The sequence below is a fragment of the Sarcophilus harrisii genome, chromosome 1, assembly GCF_902635505.1.
Source record: "Sarcophilus harrisii chromosome 1, mSarHar1.11, whole genome shotgun sequence".
NCBI lineage: Eukaryota > Metazoa > Chordata > Mammalia > Dasyuromorphia > Dasyuridae > Sarcophilus > Sarcophilus harrisii.
The window spans coordinates 344,323,083-344,337,692 of NC_045426.1; the positions used below are offsets into that span (position 1 = coordinate 344,323,083).

General features: G+C 31.4%; 1 protein-coding gene across 9 annotated transcripts in view; it reads right to left on the reverse strand.

The window, feature by feature from the left end:
* The window catches only part of UNKL (unk like zinc finger), a 135,547-nt gene that overhangs the window by 50,268 nt on the left and 70,669 nt on the right, over positions 1-14,610 (reverse strand). For 7 of the 9 annotated variants that reach the window (XR_004230826.1, XM_031945762.1, XM_031945765.1 and 4 more), the window contains 4 exons: positions 13,188-13,305; positions 10,868-10,952; positions 6,149-6,306; positions 1,281-1,469 (listed from right to left, as the gene is read on the reverse strand). Coding sequence is in view for 8 of the 9 variants with exons in the window: in XM_031945762.1 (XP_031801622.1) it covers positions 1,281-1,469; positions 6,149-6,306; positions 10,868-10,952; positions 13,188-13,305 (550 nt within the window). In the remaining variant the exon portion in view is untranslated. Of the gene's footprint in view, positions 1-1,280; positions 1,470-6,148; positions 6,307-10,867; positions 10,953-13,187; positions 13,328-14,610 lie in introns of all 9 variants that reach the window. The other 2 variants (XM_031945766.1, XM_031945764.1) reach the window with 2 other exon arrangements.

A 14,610-nucleotide genomic window follows, 5' to 3' on the forward strand; every position in this document is an offset into this window, starting at 1 on the left:
AGTGCATAAACTGTGACATGCAGGTATCTCAAAAAACATTACCAAGTGGCTATTTACTGCTTTTCTCTCCTCCTTTTAAATAGGGGAAAAAACAAACAAACAAACAAACAAAAAACAACAACAAAAAAAAGGAATTCAGGTATGAAACTTCCCATATATTTATTACCCCACTCCCTTCCAAAAAAAAAAAAATCAACTAAATTTTAGTTGCTTGTATGGCTCATGTCATGAGCAATATTTTCCCAAGCTAATTTAATTATTACATATACTGGGGCAACGTGAATAAAAATTTTTGTTTTTATTATATATATGTGTGTGTGTATATATATATAATATCAACTATTTTCAAGACTTTGTACATATTTTACTTAATAGAATACTAAAGGAAAATGTAAATTGTACATTTTGCAGGAAAAAGCAGTTACACAGTAGAATCTGGATCCTACTGCCTGGATAGATCTCTAAATGATTAAGACCATTCTATGGATTGGAAGAAAAGACAATAAGATGGATTGAGAAATCATAGCTATTGGACAGAAAGAATACAAAGATGTAAAGGTTCAATAAAACCAAGAGTCTTAGTACAAGGGCTCTGAAAGTTCACAAACTTTTTCTTTATTTAAAAAGATATGTTGATAACTATATTTCAATATAATTAGTTTTCCTTGTAACTAAGTATTTTATTTTACACACTTGAGAATGTTATTCTGAGAGGGATAGTTTATAGGCCTCAAGAGTGTCAAATGAGACCATAATATTAAAAAAATAATAATCAAGAATCATAGGATTGTATAATAAATCTTTTGCTCAGTAATGTAAAACAGACCTCAGAAATAATTAAATTATATTAAGGATAGCATGCAATTCCAGTGTCTTTCAGGGTCTCAACTATAGAGGACCATAACTCAAAACTATAGAAAGATGGAGGTTATCTTGACCTGAAGTCAAATGCTCATCTACACCATCTTTTCAATTTTTTCAAGCTATCACTGATATAAATGACTTTACTATATTAATTTGAAGGTATTTCAGTATTTATATATACAACTATTTCTAAAAATAAATTTCAGTTTTTATTTTGAAAAGGTTGTGTATGGTCCACAACCTTTCAAGACTAAGCTTTTTATCCCCACCACCAAGACTTACTTGAACACCAACAGACTGAAATCAAATTTCATTATTCTGCAAATTATCAAATGTAAGTCATTATTATAAGTAAAAAATGAAAAGTAGCAAACATATTTTCTTCACTTATTGTCAATGTTATTTTATTGACATACCTGATCCTCTCGTTCAAAACCTGGTGCTTTTGGATAGCTAGAAGTTGGTGAAGAAACGCCTGATGTGGTAGATTCTGAACATAAACCACCATTTGCTAATGATCTTTGCCTACAAAGGGGTCCAATAGGAGACAAGGAACTACTGCTACCAGAGCTTGATGTTACTGTTGGACTATTGGAACAGGAGATCTAAGGAAGAATACAAAAAACACATAATGTATTTGCCCAGGCCTTCCCCACTCAACTAATGTTCTGTAAAACATGGCACTCAATGTAAATTGAAAAAATAAATGTCATGCACAGGTTAGGTTTTATATGCACAAGACATGAACTCAAGAAGCAAGCTTCTCACAACACACAAAAAACTGACTTACAAATGGGGCCAAGTTGTTTTATATTACATAATTTAATTTTCTTATGCAATTTATATCGGTTTGGTTTTTTGGTCTGGTTATATATGAGAATCATAATCCAAATTAATTACTTTTTTTGGGGGGGAGGGGGTTCAGTCAATATTTTCATCCCTTAAGAAGAGTATTTTTCAAGAAAAAAAGTAAAAAAGTTAAAGCATTCAAATTTTCAATTTAAAACTTTCCTTACTGTTCTTCCTTTAATTTTTCTCAGAATAATCTAATACATTGTGCAAGGAACACAGTTGCTATTCTAAAATTATGTTCTCTATAAAAATACTTCTCAAAAATGTCTGAAGTATGGTAATTTCAACTAAAGAGCCCATATATTTAAAATGTGTATAAGTTAATTATTTCTAATAATCATGGACCACATATTTCATTAAAAAAAGATACTGTAATTAGTCACTTGGGAGGACATAAAAAATACTGAACTGATAATTTCTGTTTTTAAAATTGTCAAAAATATGAGCTTGGCTAATTGGGAGATAGGAAAAAAATAGGAGAGAGAGAAAATAAACAGGCTACATTTACAAATCAATGTAATTTTAAAAACAGGTTATTTAAATAATTAAATTAAACTTCAAATCCTTAAATCCTATATATATAGGGTTATAACACCCTAGCATCATCAGAACAGTAACACAACTCTAAATCAAACAGAAATGTAGTATTCTAAAAACAAAGATTATTTTTTGTAACTTAAGACTTCAAAATTAAGTTTTCATCATCCCTTTTGGGCCCTATAAAATGTGCCTCAAGTAAAAATGCAAAATCTTTTCAAAAAGAAATCTTAGCAACTAATCTCATTTTATTTTTTGGTAGAGTTACTAGAACAATACATTATGAGAATGCCAAAGGTGTAGAGTATCTATGGGGTTGAAATCTCTCGAGCTCTTGTGGACTAATTAGTAATATGGTTACATTAATTTATAAGGAGTTGAAAAATTAGATCTAATTAATGAATCTTTGTCAACTTATGGGGACTCTGTATTTGGACCTATCCAATTCAATATTTTTATTAACTATATGCTGGAAGACACATGGGCATGCTAGTGAAACAAAGCTGAGGACAGTGAATATGACAGTGAAAGAATCAAAATTCATAATTTGTGCAGCAGTTTGAAAAGATGGGCTGAAAACAATAAGAAATTCTCAAAGGGGCAGGTACAAAGTTCTGAAGTCAGGTTTCAAAAAATTATGTTTTACTATGATAATAGTACTTAAGGCAAGAATGTAACTGAAATGATTCTTTTGCTGGATAGAAAGAAAATGAGAACAGATTCCCTCAGTTTCTTCTAACTATGAAACTCCAAATTTCCACTACTAGAGCTAAAATTAAAGCAGCTAAAATAAAATTGGATAAAATCCTGATTAATGGTAATACAAAGAGAAAAAGGGATTCTAGTTTATTGAATTTTCTGGTTAAAAGAGTTAAGTATAGCAGACTTTTTATATCAATTCTTCCATTTTAAAAATAATAATGTATTTTAGTGCCTTAGTTATTATCAAAATATATTATCATCCAACTGACTCTTCCCCTTTGATAGCAAATGATCTTATAGCATTTAAAAACTGGAAATGAGAAAAGCATAAAAATGCTATACAAATTTAATGTCCTAAATACTGACTTAATAAATTCCATAAGCATTTATTAAGGGTTGGTTATGCATCACGACACTGACAGCACTGAAACTTTATTTCAGGTGAGCTAGAAAATTATGAATATACAGAACACAGAGAAATATAGCAAATGGTCAGCAAAGAATAAAATATAAAATATTCATTACAAAAATATAAGAAAAATATTTAAATATAAAAACAGATAGACAAAATAGAAAGGGTAAGAGAAGAAGCGATGGGAAAATTATTATAAATACTTTTGTCTGTTACAATCTTTAAAAAAAAATTCTGAAGACAATATAGATTGTTCTTACTTCTTGATGTATATAAACAATTTGTAGAAACAAATTTACCATAAAAATGAAGTATCATAATTTACAAATTTCAATATTTACTGCAATACTGTATATATAGGTTAGAACAATTTAGATAGAACTGAATTAACTACAGGTTAAATATTGGTTTTTAGGATAAATGCCTGACAAAATAAATGATCATGTGCCACTGCTTTTTGCAAAGGACAAGAAAAAATAATTGGAGATTTTGACTAACTGAGCTTCAGTTAATCAAAAATAATAAATTTTGCTCATCTTAAAGCAACTTCACCCTAAAGTTTAAAAAAAGTGTTTAAAAGTCAAAAGTGAGAGAGAAGAAATCAGGATTTTTTTGACTTTTTTTTAAAACTAAAAACTATAAAATATCATTAACTTTTTAACTTGATTATTTTTTTTTGACTCCTCATGTCGGATAATCAAGCTTAATTATGGTGTTAAAAAGAGAGTTGCTAATATCTGGGGGTTTTTCCCCCTTATAAAAACAGGACCATCAAATTTCAAGTGTTACTGTGGAAGAAGGAATACATTTTTAATCAATTTCTTTTTTAATTTTGTAAGAGGCTGCTTTTAAGCTGAAAAGAAACTATATATGTGATATAATTATTTCCTCAAATTATTTTCAATCAGCCATAATGTCAAGAATTACATAATAAGTTACTTTCCTCTTGGAATATTTAAATTATTACCAAAAGGATTCCATGTCTTTCCTAGTACCTTGGCATATATCAAGTTAATTAGTATTTGCTGAATTTAATTTATTGAGCTGATTCATGTATTGGGATTATTATGAAGACTAGAAGGAAAGACAATAGATGGGTTACTAAGTTAACATGGAGGCAAAGATGGCATAGATGAGATATATATTGATATGATGAGTTTTGAAATGAGAGACTGAGGAGAAATTTCAGACTTTCAGCCCAAGTAGAAGTAAAGAAGAAGCTAAAAAGGAAACAAAGAACTTAAGACCATCCAGATCCTTCCCCAAATCCAAATCTATATGTTACTATAGACTTTGCTTTACTATATATCAGCTGATGTCTAATTTATAGACTGGACATTATTACAGATACTTTAAAAGAACGATACATTGAAAGAATAACTATGTTCTCTCGCATATAAATTTTTATCTACTTTTTAAAGTTAACCTCCAACAAACTAGCTAATTCATTATTAGAGCTATTTTTTACAAATGAAATGTGAGTGTAACTAGATCTAAATAAGTAAAATCAAAATTAGATGAATCCAGAAAAGCACCACACACAAATTTTTCTCATACATTCCTTGTACTCCTTTCCACCAAATAGATACAACAAATGACGTCCATCATCTTTGAAAACATTTGAGGACTTAGATTAGGTACACAGAAACACCTGAAAATACCTGAAGAACAAACTTTTAGATATCTACTGATTCAATTCTGCCTGAATGTATTAAAAAATAGGAGTTCTGAATTCTTATATCAGTGAGGATGGGATGTGCCCATCATCATCCTCCATTCAATAGCTGAAAAAATTAATAGAAATGTTCTGTTCATACATATAACATACACGAATATGTATATATGTATGAATTTCTATTGCCTAATTTCATTTGTTAACCAAACTTAGCCCTCTCAGTTCATATGTATCTATATATCTATATCTTTGAGTGTGTGTGTCTGTGTATGTACACATATGAAAATAAAGCAGTTACCTTTGATAATTAGTCTGTATGCATGTATCTTTCCCATAAGGAATATGTAATGATCATCCAGAATTGAGCACCAGATGATTTACAAAACAGAGCCTGGAAAGAGTGTGAGAGAGTGTGAGTGTGTGTGTGTGTGTGTGTGTGTGTGTGTGTGTCAAAATGAGTTTGACTATTAAATGATATTAAAACTGAGTAGGCTCAGTAGGTAGGGGAAGATCCTGGAGGCTGAGAAAATTGTTTCTTCATCGTGTACCAAACAAGCAGTTCTGCCTAAGACATTCCTTCTCCTAGTAACCAGGACCACAGATCTAAGAGGGCAGGATACAATTTAGGGATATTTCAGTTGCAACAATTCTGTCACAGCTTGGGTCTTTATGACCACTTAAGAAGGAAGTGCAAACATCTATTTTTTGAGGCTGCCAAGATGCTAGATCCAAAGCTAAATAAAAGAAGCCATACATTCCAAAGGACCCTAACTTCTGGTTACATTTAAATGCATTGGAATGAAATTAAAGAATGGCTTGTACAAGGAAGATATGTTCCTGGAACCCTTCCAGATAAAGAGGAGGGTCACATCAAGTCATGTGTTTAACACACACAGGTATACATAAATATATGCATATGTGTATGTTTATATGTATGCAAGTACATGTGTAGTTATACACACACACACACACACACACATATATATATATATATATATATATATATATATATATATGTATATGTTCTTTTCTACAGTAAAAAAGTAAAGTAGATCAAATAAGTTGAAATTTTACTAATTGGAGAAAATATATTTAGAGGTACTTACATTTCCAGACTGACCATTGTTATTTGTAATGTTGTTTGTAGAGTTTGGATCGTGGCAGTTCCAGTCATTTGTGATTCCTATGCTCTCTGCTGAGAACATGTGAGCACCAGGCTTTGACTGATTACTGTTTTGCATCATAACTACATTCATAGTATCCTCTGTTGAAGGAAATTCCAACAAATTGGGTAATAAGATAGTGCATCTCACCATTTGAAAAATATTTTTCTGAACAAGGCTACAGATAAGAATTAAAAATATCTAGCATAAATAAGCAGTTTTTTAAAGAATGTTTTTATCATTTTCCTATTTAAAAAGCTAACAAAAATATTTAAGAAGCAAAATCCACAATTTTTGTAGATTTGATGACTAACTACATCATACAAGCATGCTTTCCGCTAAGATGAAAACAGGATGATGAAATTAGAGTTAGTTGAATCCAATTATAAAATTTCAAAATTATAGTTCATCCAAAACTAGAAATAAAGAGGAAAAGAAAACATCTACCACTATAATGATTTCATGCTATTGGCCTACAGAACTAACCTGTTTTTAATAGCAACGTCTGGGGAAAAAAGCCTATTATTTCTATATAATGCAGATGGCCAAGTCCTATATACATCACATATTAAAATTATTTGTTTTCTACTTATTTCATTAAGATGATTAAAATCATTAAGATGATTTAAAGCCTTAAAGAATTAAGCTAATGGGGAGCTAACTGTAACTTTTGCTAAAAGCATGCAGATAGCGCATGGTGGTGGTGAACACACTTCTGCAGTCCCTGTTTCTGAGGCAGCAAAAGTCATGAGATGGAGAATTACATGCTACAACAGGGTTGAAGCTGATAAGATATTTGCACTAAATTCAGCACCAATATACTGGATTCACAGAAGTAGAGAGCCACGAATTGGCCTAAGGAAGGATAAATTAGTCTAGATAAACCAGCTATAACCAGCAGTTATACTGATCTTTTATTAAACTAATATGAGTACTGAAATTTTAGAATTTTAAGAAGAAATTCTTTACTTCCAATAGACATAATCCTTCAAACAAATTTAGTAGTTTTCCTATTATTTTTTCTAGACTCTGGTACCAAATGTTCTCTGAGAAGGTGAACGTTTACTGCCTTGTTTTTAAGTCCTCCCCATAAAAAAGTGAATCAAATGTTATCTTCACTCTTTATCTTACACAGAGTCAGCTTGTGATTTTAAGAAACTTCTATAAACAATGAGGTGATTCAAGGCAATTCTAACAGACTTCTAATGGAAAGAGCCATTCACATCTCACTGTGGAGACTGAATGGGGATCAAAACATAGTAGTTTCTCCTTTTTTGTTGTTTTCTTTTGCCTTTTTTCCCCCTTTGGATCTGATTTTTCTTTCACAGCATGATAAATGTGAAAATATGTTTAGCCTATATTGGATTACTGGCTGTCAAGGAGAGGGAGGGAGAAAAATTGGGAACACAAGATTTTGTAGAGTAAATGTTGAAAACTTATCTTTACATGCATTTTCAAAAATAAAAATCTATTATTATGTATGTATATGTATGAGAGAGAAACCCCTTAAGATTTTTTTTTTAAATAGCTTTTTATTGACCAAACACATGCATGAGTAATTTTTCAACATTGATCCTTGCAAAAACTTCTGTTCCAACTTTCCCCCTCCTTCCCTCCACCCCTTCCCTCTAGATGGCAGGTAGTCCAATACATGTTAAATATGTTGAAGTATATGTTAAATACAATATATGTATACATATTTATACAGTTATCTTGCTGCATAAGAAAAATCGGATTTAGAAAGAAGGTAAAATTAACCTGAGAAGAAAAACAAAAATGCAAGCAAACAATAACAGAAAGAGTGGAAATGTTATGTTGTGGTCCACACTCATTTACTGAGTACACTCAGTACGGGTTGTAGTCATCACATCAATTGGAACTGATTTGGATCCTCGAATTGTTGAAAAGAGCCATCCCCATCAGAATTGATCCTCATATAGTATTGTTGTTGAAGTTTATAATGATCTCCTGGTTCTGCTCATTTCACTCAACATCAGTTCATGTAAGTCTCTCCAAGACTCTCTGTATTCATCCTGCTGGTCATTTCTTACAGAACAATAATATTTCATAACATTCATATAACACAATTTATTCTGCCATTCTCCAACTGATGGGCATCCATTCAATTTCCAGTTTCTTGCCATTACAGAAAGGGCTGCCACAAACATTCTTGCACATACAGGTCCCTTTCCCTTCTTTAACCTCTCTTTGGGATATAAGCCTAGTAGTAACACTGCTGGATCAAAGGGTAGGCACAGTTTGATAACTTTTTGAGCATAGTTCCAGATTGCTCTCCAGAATGGTTGGATGTGTTCACAACTCCACCAACAATGTATTAGTGTCCCAGTTTTCCAACATCCCCTCCAACATTCATCATTATTTTTTCCTGTCATCTTAGCCAATCTGACAGGTGTGTAGTGGTATCTCAGAGTTGTCTTAATTTGCATTTCTCTGATCAATAATGATTTGGAACACTTTTTCATATGACTAGAAATAGTTTCAATTTCTTTATCCAAAAATTGTCTGTTCATATCCTTCGACCATTTATCAATTGGAGAATGGCTTGATTTCTTATAGAGTCAATTCTCTATATAATTTGAAAATGAGGCCTTTATCAGAACCTTTGACTGCAAAAGTGTTTTCCCAGTTTATTGCTTCCCTTCTAATCTTGCCTGCATTAGTTTTGTTTGTACAAAAGCTTTTTAACTTGATACAATCAAAATTTTCTATTTTGTGATCAATAATGATCTCTAGCTCTTCTTTGGTCACAAATCCCTTCCTCCTCCACAAGTCTAAGAGATACACTATCCTATGTTCTTTTAATTTATTTATATTCTCATTCCTTATGCTGAGATCATGACTCCATTTTCATCTTATCTTGGGTTACGGTGTTAAGTGTGGGTCAATGCCTAGTTTCTACCATACTAATTTCCAATTTTCCCAGTAGTTTTTGTCAAATAGTGAATTCTTATCCCAAAAGCTGGGGTCTTAGGGTTTGTCAAACACTAGATTGCTATAGTTATTGACTATTTTGTCTTGTGAATCTAACCTATTCCACTGATCAACTAGTCTATTTCTTAGCCAATACCAAATGGTTTTGGTGACTACTGCTTTATAATATAGTTTTAGATTAGGTACAGCTAGACCACCTTCATTTGATTTTTTTTTCCATTAGTTACCATGAAATTCTTGACCTTTTGTTCTTCCAGATGAATTTTGTTGTTGTTTTTTTTTCCCTAGGTCATTAAAATAGTTTCTTGGGAGTCTGATTAGTATAGCATTAATAGATTAGTTTAGGTAATATACATCTTTATTATATTCACTATACCTATCCAAGAGCACTTAATATTTTTCCAATTGTTTAGATCTGACTTTATTTGTGTGGAAAGTGTTTTGTAGTTTTGCTCATATAGTTCCTGACTTTCCCTTGGCAGATAGATTCTCAAATATTTTATCCTATCGACAGTTATTTTAAATGGAATTTCTCTTTTTATCTCTTGCTGTTGGATTTTGTTAGTGATGTATAAAAATGCTGATTATTTATGTGGATTTATTGAGTATTCTACAATTTTTCTAAAGTTGTGGATTATTTCTAATAGTTTTTTTAGTAGAATCTCTGGGGTTCCCTAAGTATACCATCATATCATCTGCAAAGAGTGAAAATTTGGAAACCTCTTAAACTTAAGGAGTCCTTTATTTTATTAACTTCAAAGGAGAAAAAGATATTTATAAAATAAATCATCCAGGCAGCACACAATCATCATCATCAAAAGAGGAAAGGTGAAGGTTATCAAAAAACCTAGTTCTATATCCACGGGAATAGGAGATAGCACAAAAGGAATGAGGACAGACAATGGATCAAAGGGGCCCACCCAGCCAAAGTGACTCCTTAGACTGGAAAGTGATCTGAAGGATTCCCAAGTAGCTGTGTGAGTGAGTCTATTCTCATCCTACTATGGGAATTATAGTTAGGACTGATCCATTATTTGACCTAAAATAAAGGAGTGGTAATCAACTTGAATAACATATGTTGGGCAAAGGGGGGCCAAAGTTTCACTCTCTTATGACCAATACATGCCTGATAGACCAAACCAAATTATTCAACTGAATTTTAACAAGTACCATATTTGTTCTTCCTCAGAATGATTAGAGATGAATTTTCAAAAATATTCTTTGCTATGGCCCCTCATGGAATATACTTTATAGTAAATAAATATAGTAAAGAGAACTTTCACAAACCAGCTTGTAACTGAGAAAATAAAAGTTACACATAGTTAATTTTAAAATATTGGGTTTAAGATTTTGTGAGTATAGCAAACACACTGATGAAAAGATTTCTTACACCAATACAGATTAGGCACCTGTATTCGGCAATCAAACTCTGAGAAAGCTGGATTGAACACAGAGATTGAGTTGCCTGGGGTCACACAGTTAGTATGGGTCACAAACTGGTCTCTACCCCAGGTCTTCTTTATCAGGCCAGTTATCAGCTTTGCCAGGCTACCCTTCAGCTAATGATATATAAAACATCTTTTAAAGTCAAATCAGCATTTTTTTAACTTAAGTTTTAGGGAGGTATTATTCCTGCTATACCTAAAATCATCGAGCTAAAATCGCATAATCTTGATTAATATTAAAAATTCTAGTTTTTGCTTTACTTACTTTCAACATGTGCAAAAGCACAAAATGGTCCCCGAGGGCAGTACCCAGTTTGTCGCATATCATTGCACTTTGTAGATTTATAGATCTAGGAAAGAGAAATTGAATACATTTGATCAATTCACTAAATTAAATAAAGTAACATTTCTTAGAAATAATTTTATGAAAAACCATCTTTAATTGCAATATATTCTGTATTATGCTATTACCATATTTCTGGAATTCTCTGCATTATATTATCATGGTTGTTAAAAATAATTTTAAATTTAAAAAATTTTTATTTAAAAATTATTTTAATTTTTTAAAATTAAATTTTAAAATGAATTTTGCTGCCTTCAGCTTCCCTACAAAATATACCAATATCATCTGCTCAGTCAAATGTCTTCCATATATTTGCAATCCAAGGGTTATATTTTGTTTAGCAAAACTATTCATTTAAACATTTTTATCAGCTTAATTATTTTAAGATAAAAATTGTTTATTAACACATGTGAAATTTAGATAAGTAAAAGGAAAAGATAATCATAATTCTAATGATGTTGTTCTTTTATCTGTATCCTCAAAGTACAGACATCTAGCATGGAGTGCATGCTGAAATATAGTTATTTTCTTGCTGAAGAGTCTATTTGCTCTGGATTCATCTTCCTTTCTTCAGTGATAGGATCAAAAGTCTGGGCTGCAAGAGATGTTGGAGGCTATAACTGGCCAGTACACTTTCATTCTTGCCATTACGTTCTGTGACTACTTGTGCTTTGACAGACTTCAACTCTAGGTTAACTTCATCACTTGTCTTTTCTGTTTCCATTCTCATCTTTAAAATACTGAGTCAAACAACCACAAATCTGTTTTACCTAATCTCACTGATAAATGAAATCTTTTTATTCTTCTTTGATAATCACCTTCTTTATAATATTCTAAACCTTCTAATATTCTAAACACCTTCTAAACCATCTCTTCTTCAAGCCTTTAATGCTAAATCTCTTTACATAAAGGAATTATATTCTGCTTTATTGAAAAAAATCAAGGTCAAGTACCATAAGCTCCTTCTACTCTATAGACAACTTAAAACCATTCTACATTGTCCCTCATTTTTTTCTTCTTTGCATTATTAGTCTCCAACGTTAAAAAGGTCCATTTCCTGCTAGGATCAATACAATAACTAATTTGTTTCTTTAATTCACTCTCTTTCTATCTTCTTTAATCATCTCTTTTCTTGCTCATTCTCTTGATTTCTTCCCTGCTGTCTTCATTTGGTCCTAATATCTCTTTAAAACTATTATCCTAAATTTCTCTTAATTTTTACAAGAGATTAAAAAATTCTACAAAGAACTTAATAAGTCTTTACAAATTAAATTACATATATTTTAAAGCTTGGTGACTTCAATGCAAGGGTAAGTATTTAGAAAAGCCATCAAAAAAATTTAAGATGAAGGAACAAAGGGACTACACAGAAACTTTACACCTATCTATCATGTACACTTTCTTCAAGAAGAAAGTAGGAAGGAGAATATCAAATACCCCTCCCTACCCCCCCCCCAAAAAAAAGAAAAGTCTTAACAGATAAGAAACAACTAGTTACTTGTGTAGGAGTCATTTTGAAATGCATACTCAGACGATTTATTTTTTTGAACCAACATCAAAATTTTCACCAAATTAGAAAAAAAAGACAAAGATGAGAAAATATGCCATGTAATAGCTTCAATCTGATCCATTTTCAGATAAATATTTTTAAGGCTGGGTCTAACTGATCCACATGGGAAATGAAATAGCTACTTACATGCATGATGCCATTCTAAGCAGCACAAGAGCCCCCTACTCCTGGGAACTCAACATATTAATGCCAAAATTAGTACAAAAAGTTGATTGGCTTTACTCACTACAGCTCTGAACTCAAAGAGATCTGCTAGTTCTCCTGTAGCAGAGTACAGGGATGTGCCACTAGGCTTGACTAATATAATCTAATTAAATAAGCCAGATATAAAAAAGAAAAGGGAAATAAATAAACGAACAGACATCAATATCAAAATTGATTTGAAATAATCATCCTGAAAAATTTATCTGGAAATTTACCATTTCTTTGCCAAACAGAAATGAAAACAAAGATTAACACTAGATTAGAATATAAAATCATTTGCAAAAAACTTACATAGTAAGATGGTGGAAGAGTATGGCTATTATGGGTTCATCAAATAGCATGAAGTAGTACAGGCAAATTCATTTTTTCCTCAAAACTTTAAGAGATTTTAAGGAAAAACTGAAAGATACTACATGATTCCCTTCTCCCCCCTGGTTTTATGTCAGATTGAAATGGCACAACTCTTACCTCGGGGTGAAATTGTTGTTCAGTACGAGAATGACAATACTGACAGTTATCCCCACTTTCACATTTTGAAGGTTCTCCCCATTCATCTCCATGTTTTACACTGGGGCATGGGGTGGACCTGGAAGGAGGAAAAAAAATTACTGAAAAACAAGAAAGGAAAATGTCACTCATTTATATAATTTGCTATATCAAAGTCTATAAATACACAGATATAGACATTAAGGGCCAAAGCCCAACCATTTTATCAGTAAATTAGTACTAGACTAATTGGATGGCATCAAACTAGCAGAATAAGCAAAGAGGAATAGTTTTAAGGATTTTTAGAAAATTTTTACTACAAATTCTTTTAAAATATCATTTTTCTCATTGAGATGAAAAAAAAAGTAAAATGGTCAAAGACTTAATAAAACACAAATTTCTCATTACATTTTTAATCTGTCTTTTTAATAAGCAATCTAATGAGAAACATTTTCTAGGGTTAGTTAAACATTTTAAGGATCCCAGAGTTAATATTGTCTGTACCATCTCTCTAAATTTGTTACTATTACTGAGTGATTTAATACTTCTTTAATTTTGAAATTTAAAAGACTTTTAAACCTTAAATTTGAAGCTTTCAAGCCTATAATCTGAAAAAAAAAACATTTTTTTTTCTTTTAGTAAAAATCAAAGTTTCTAAAAAAGAAAAATCAGCATATTTCTTTCTTAGCTTACTGGCAACTTTAATATTACTTGTACAGATATATTAAAAATTGCCATCTTTGGGGGACAAAGTTAAGTTCTTTCCAACAGTTTTATATCCTACAAATCAAATTTCTTTTCATCAATTCAACATTTGTCTCAAGATATTCTCTAATGTCTAAAAAACTATCTGGTCAAGATTAATCCAAATCACCTCAGGTCCTATACATAAAAAAAAGAACTGAATATTATATTTTATATCTCTGTGACATAAAGGGTTTCCCCTCCAACATGTAAGGCGAAGTAACAGGGAATTAAACCACCAATAATGAAAAAGGCTTCATTCCTTTCTAGAGCTGGAGAGAAGCTGATTTTCTTTTATTACCAGGCAAAAATTCCAAGGGCAAAGACTGTACAATGATGTACTTAAGCAGAATAAAGCTCCTGCTATGTTTAGAAAATCCAAAGGAAGGCATATTCTAAAGGAACTAGAAGGTGATACAATAAATAAATGTTGTAGGTCTTAAAAGAAGACAAACAATAAAAAGAAAAATCCATTGTAAAGAGACTATTTCAATTAAGGAAGGGAAAAGAACATTTTGGAAGTAGAGGAAAATAAACCATATAAATCAATTCATTTCTAGGGATGTTCAAGATCAGGATCATTTGGACAAAAATTATCACAACAGGGAAAGGTTCAGTGGTGGTGATGGTGTTTAAAAAGTAAATCAAAAGAACAAGCAAA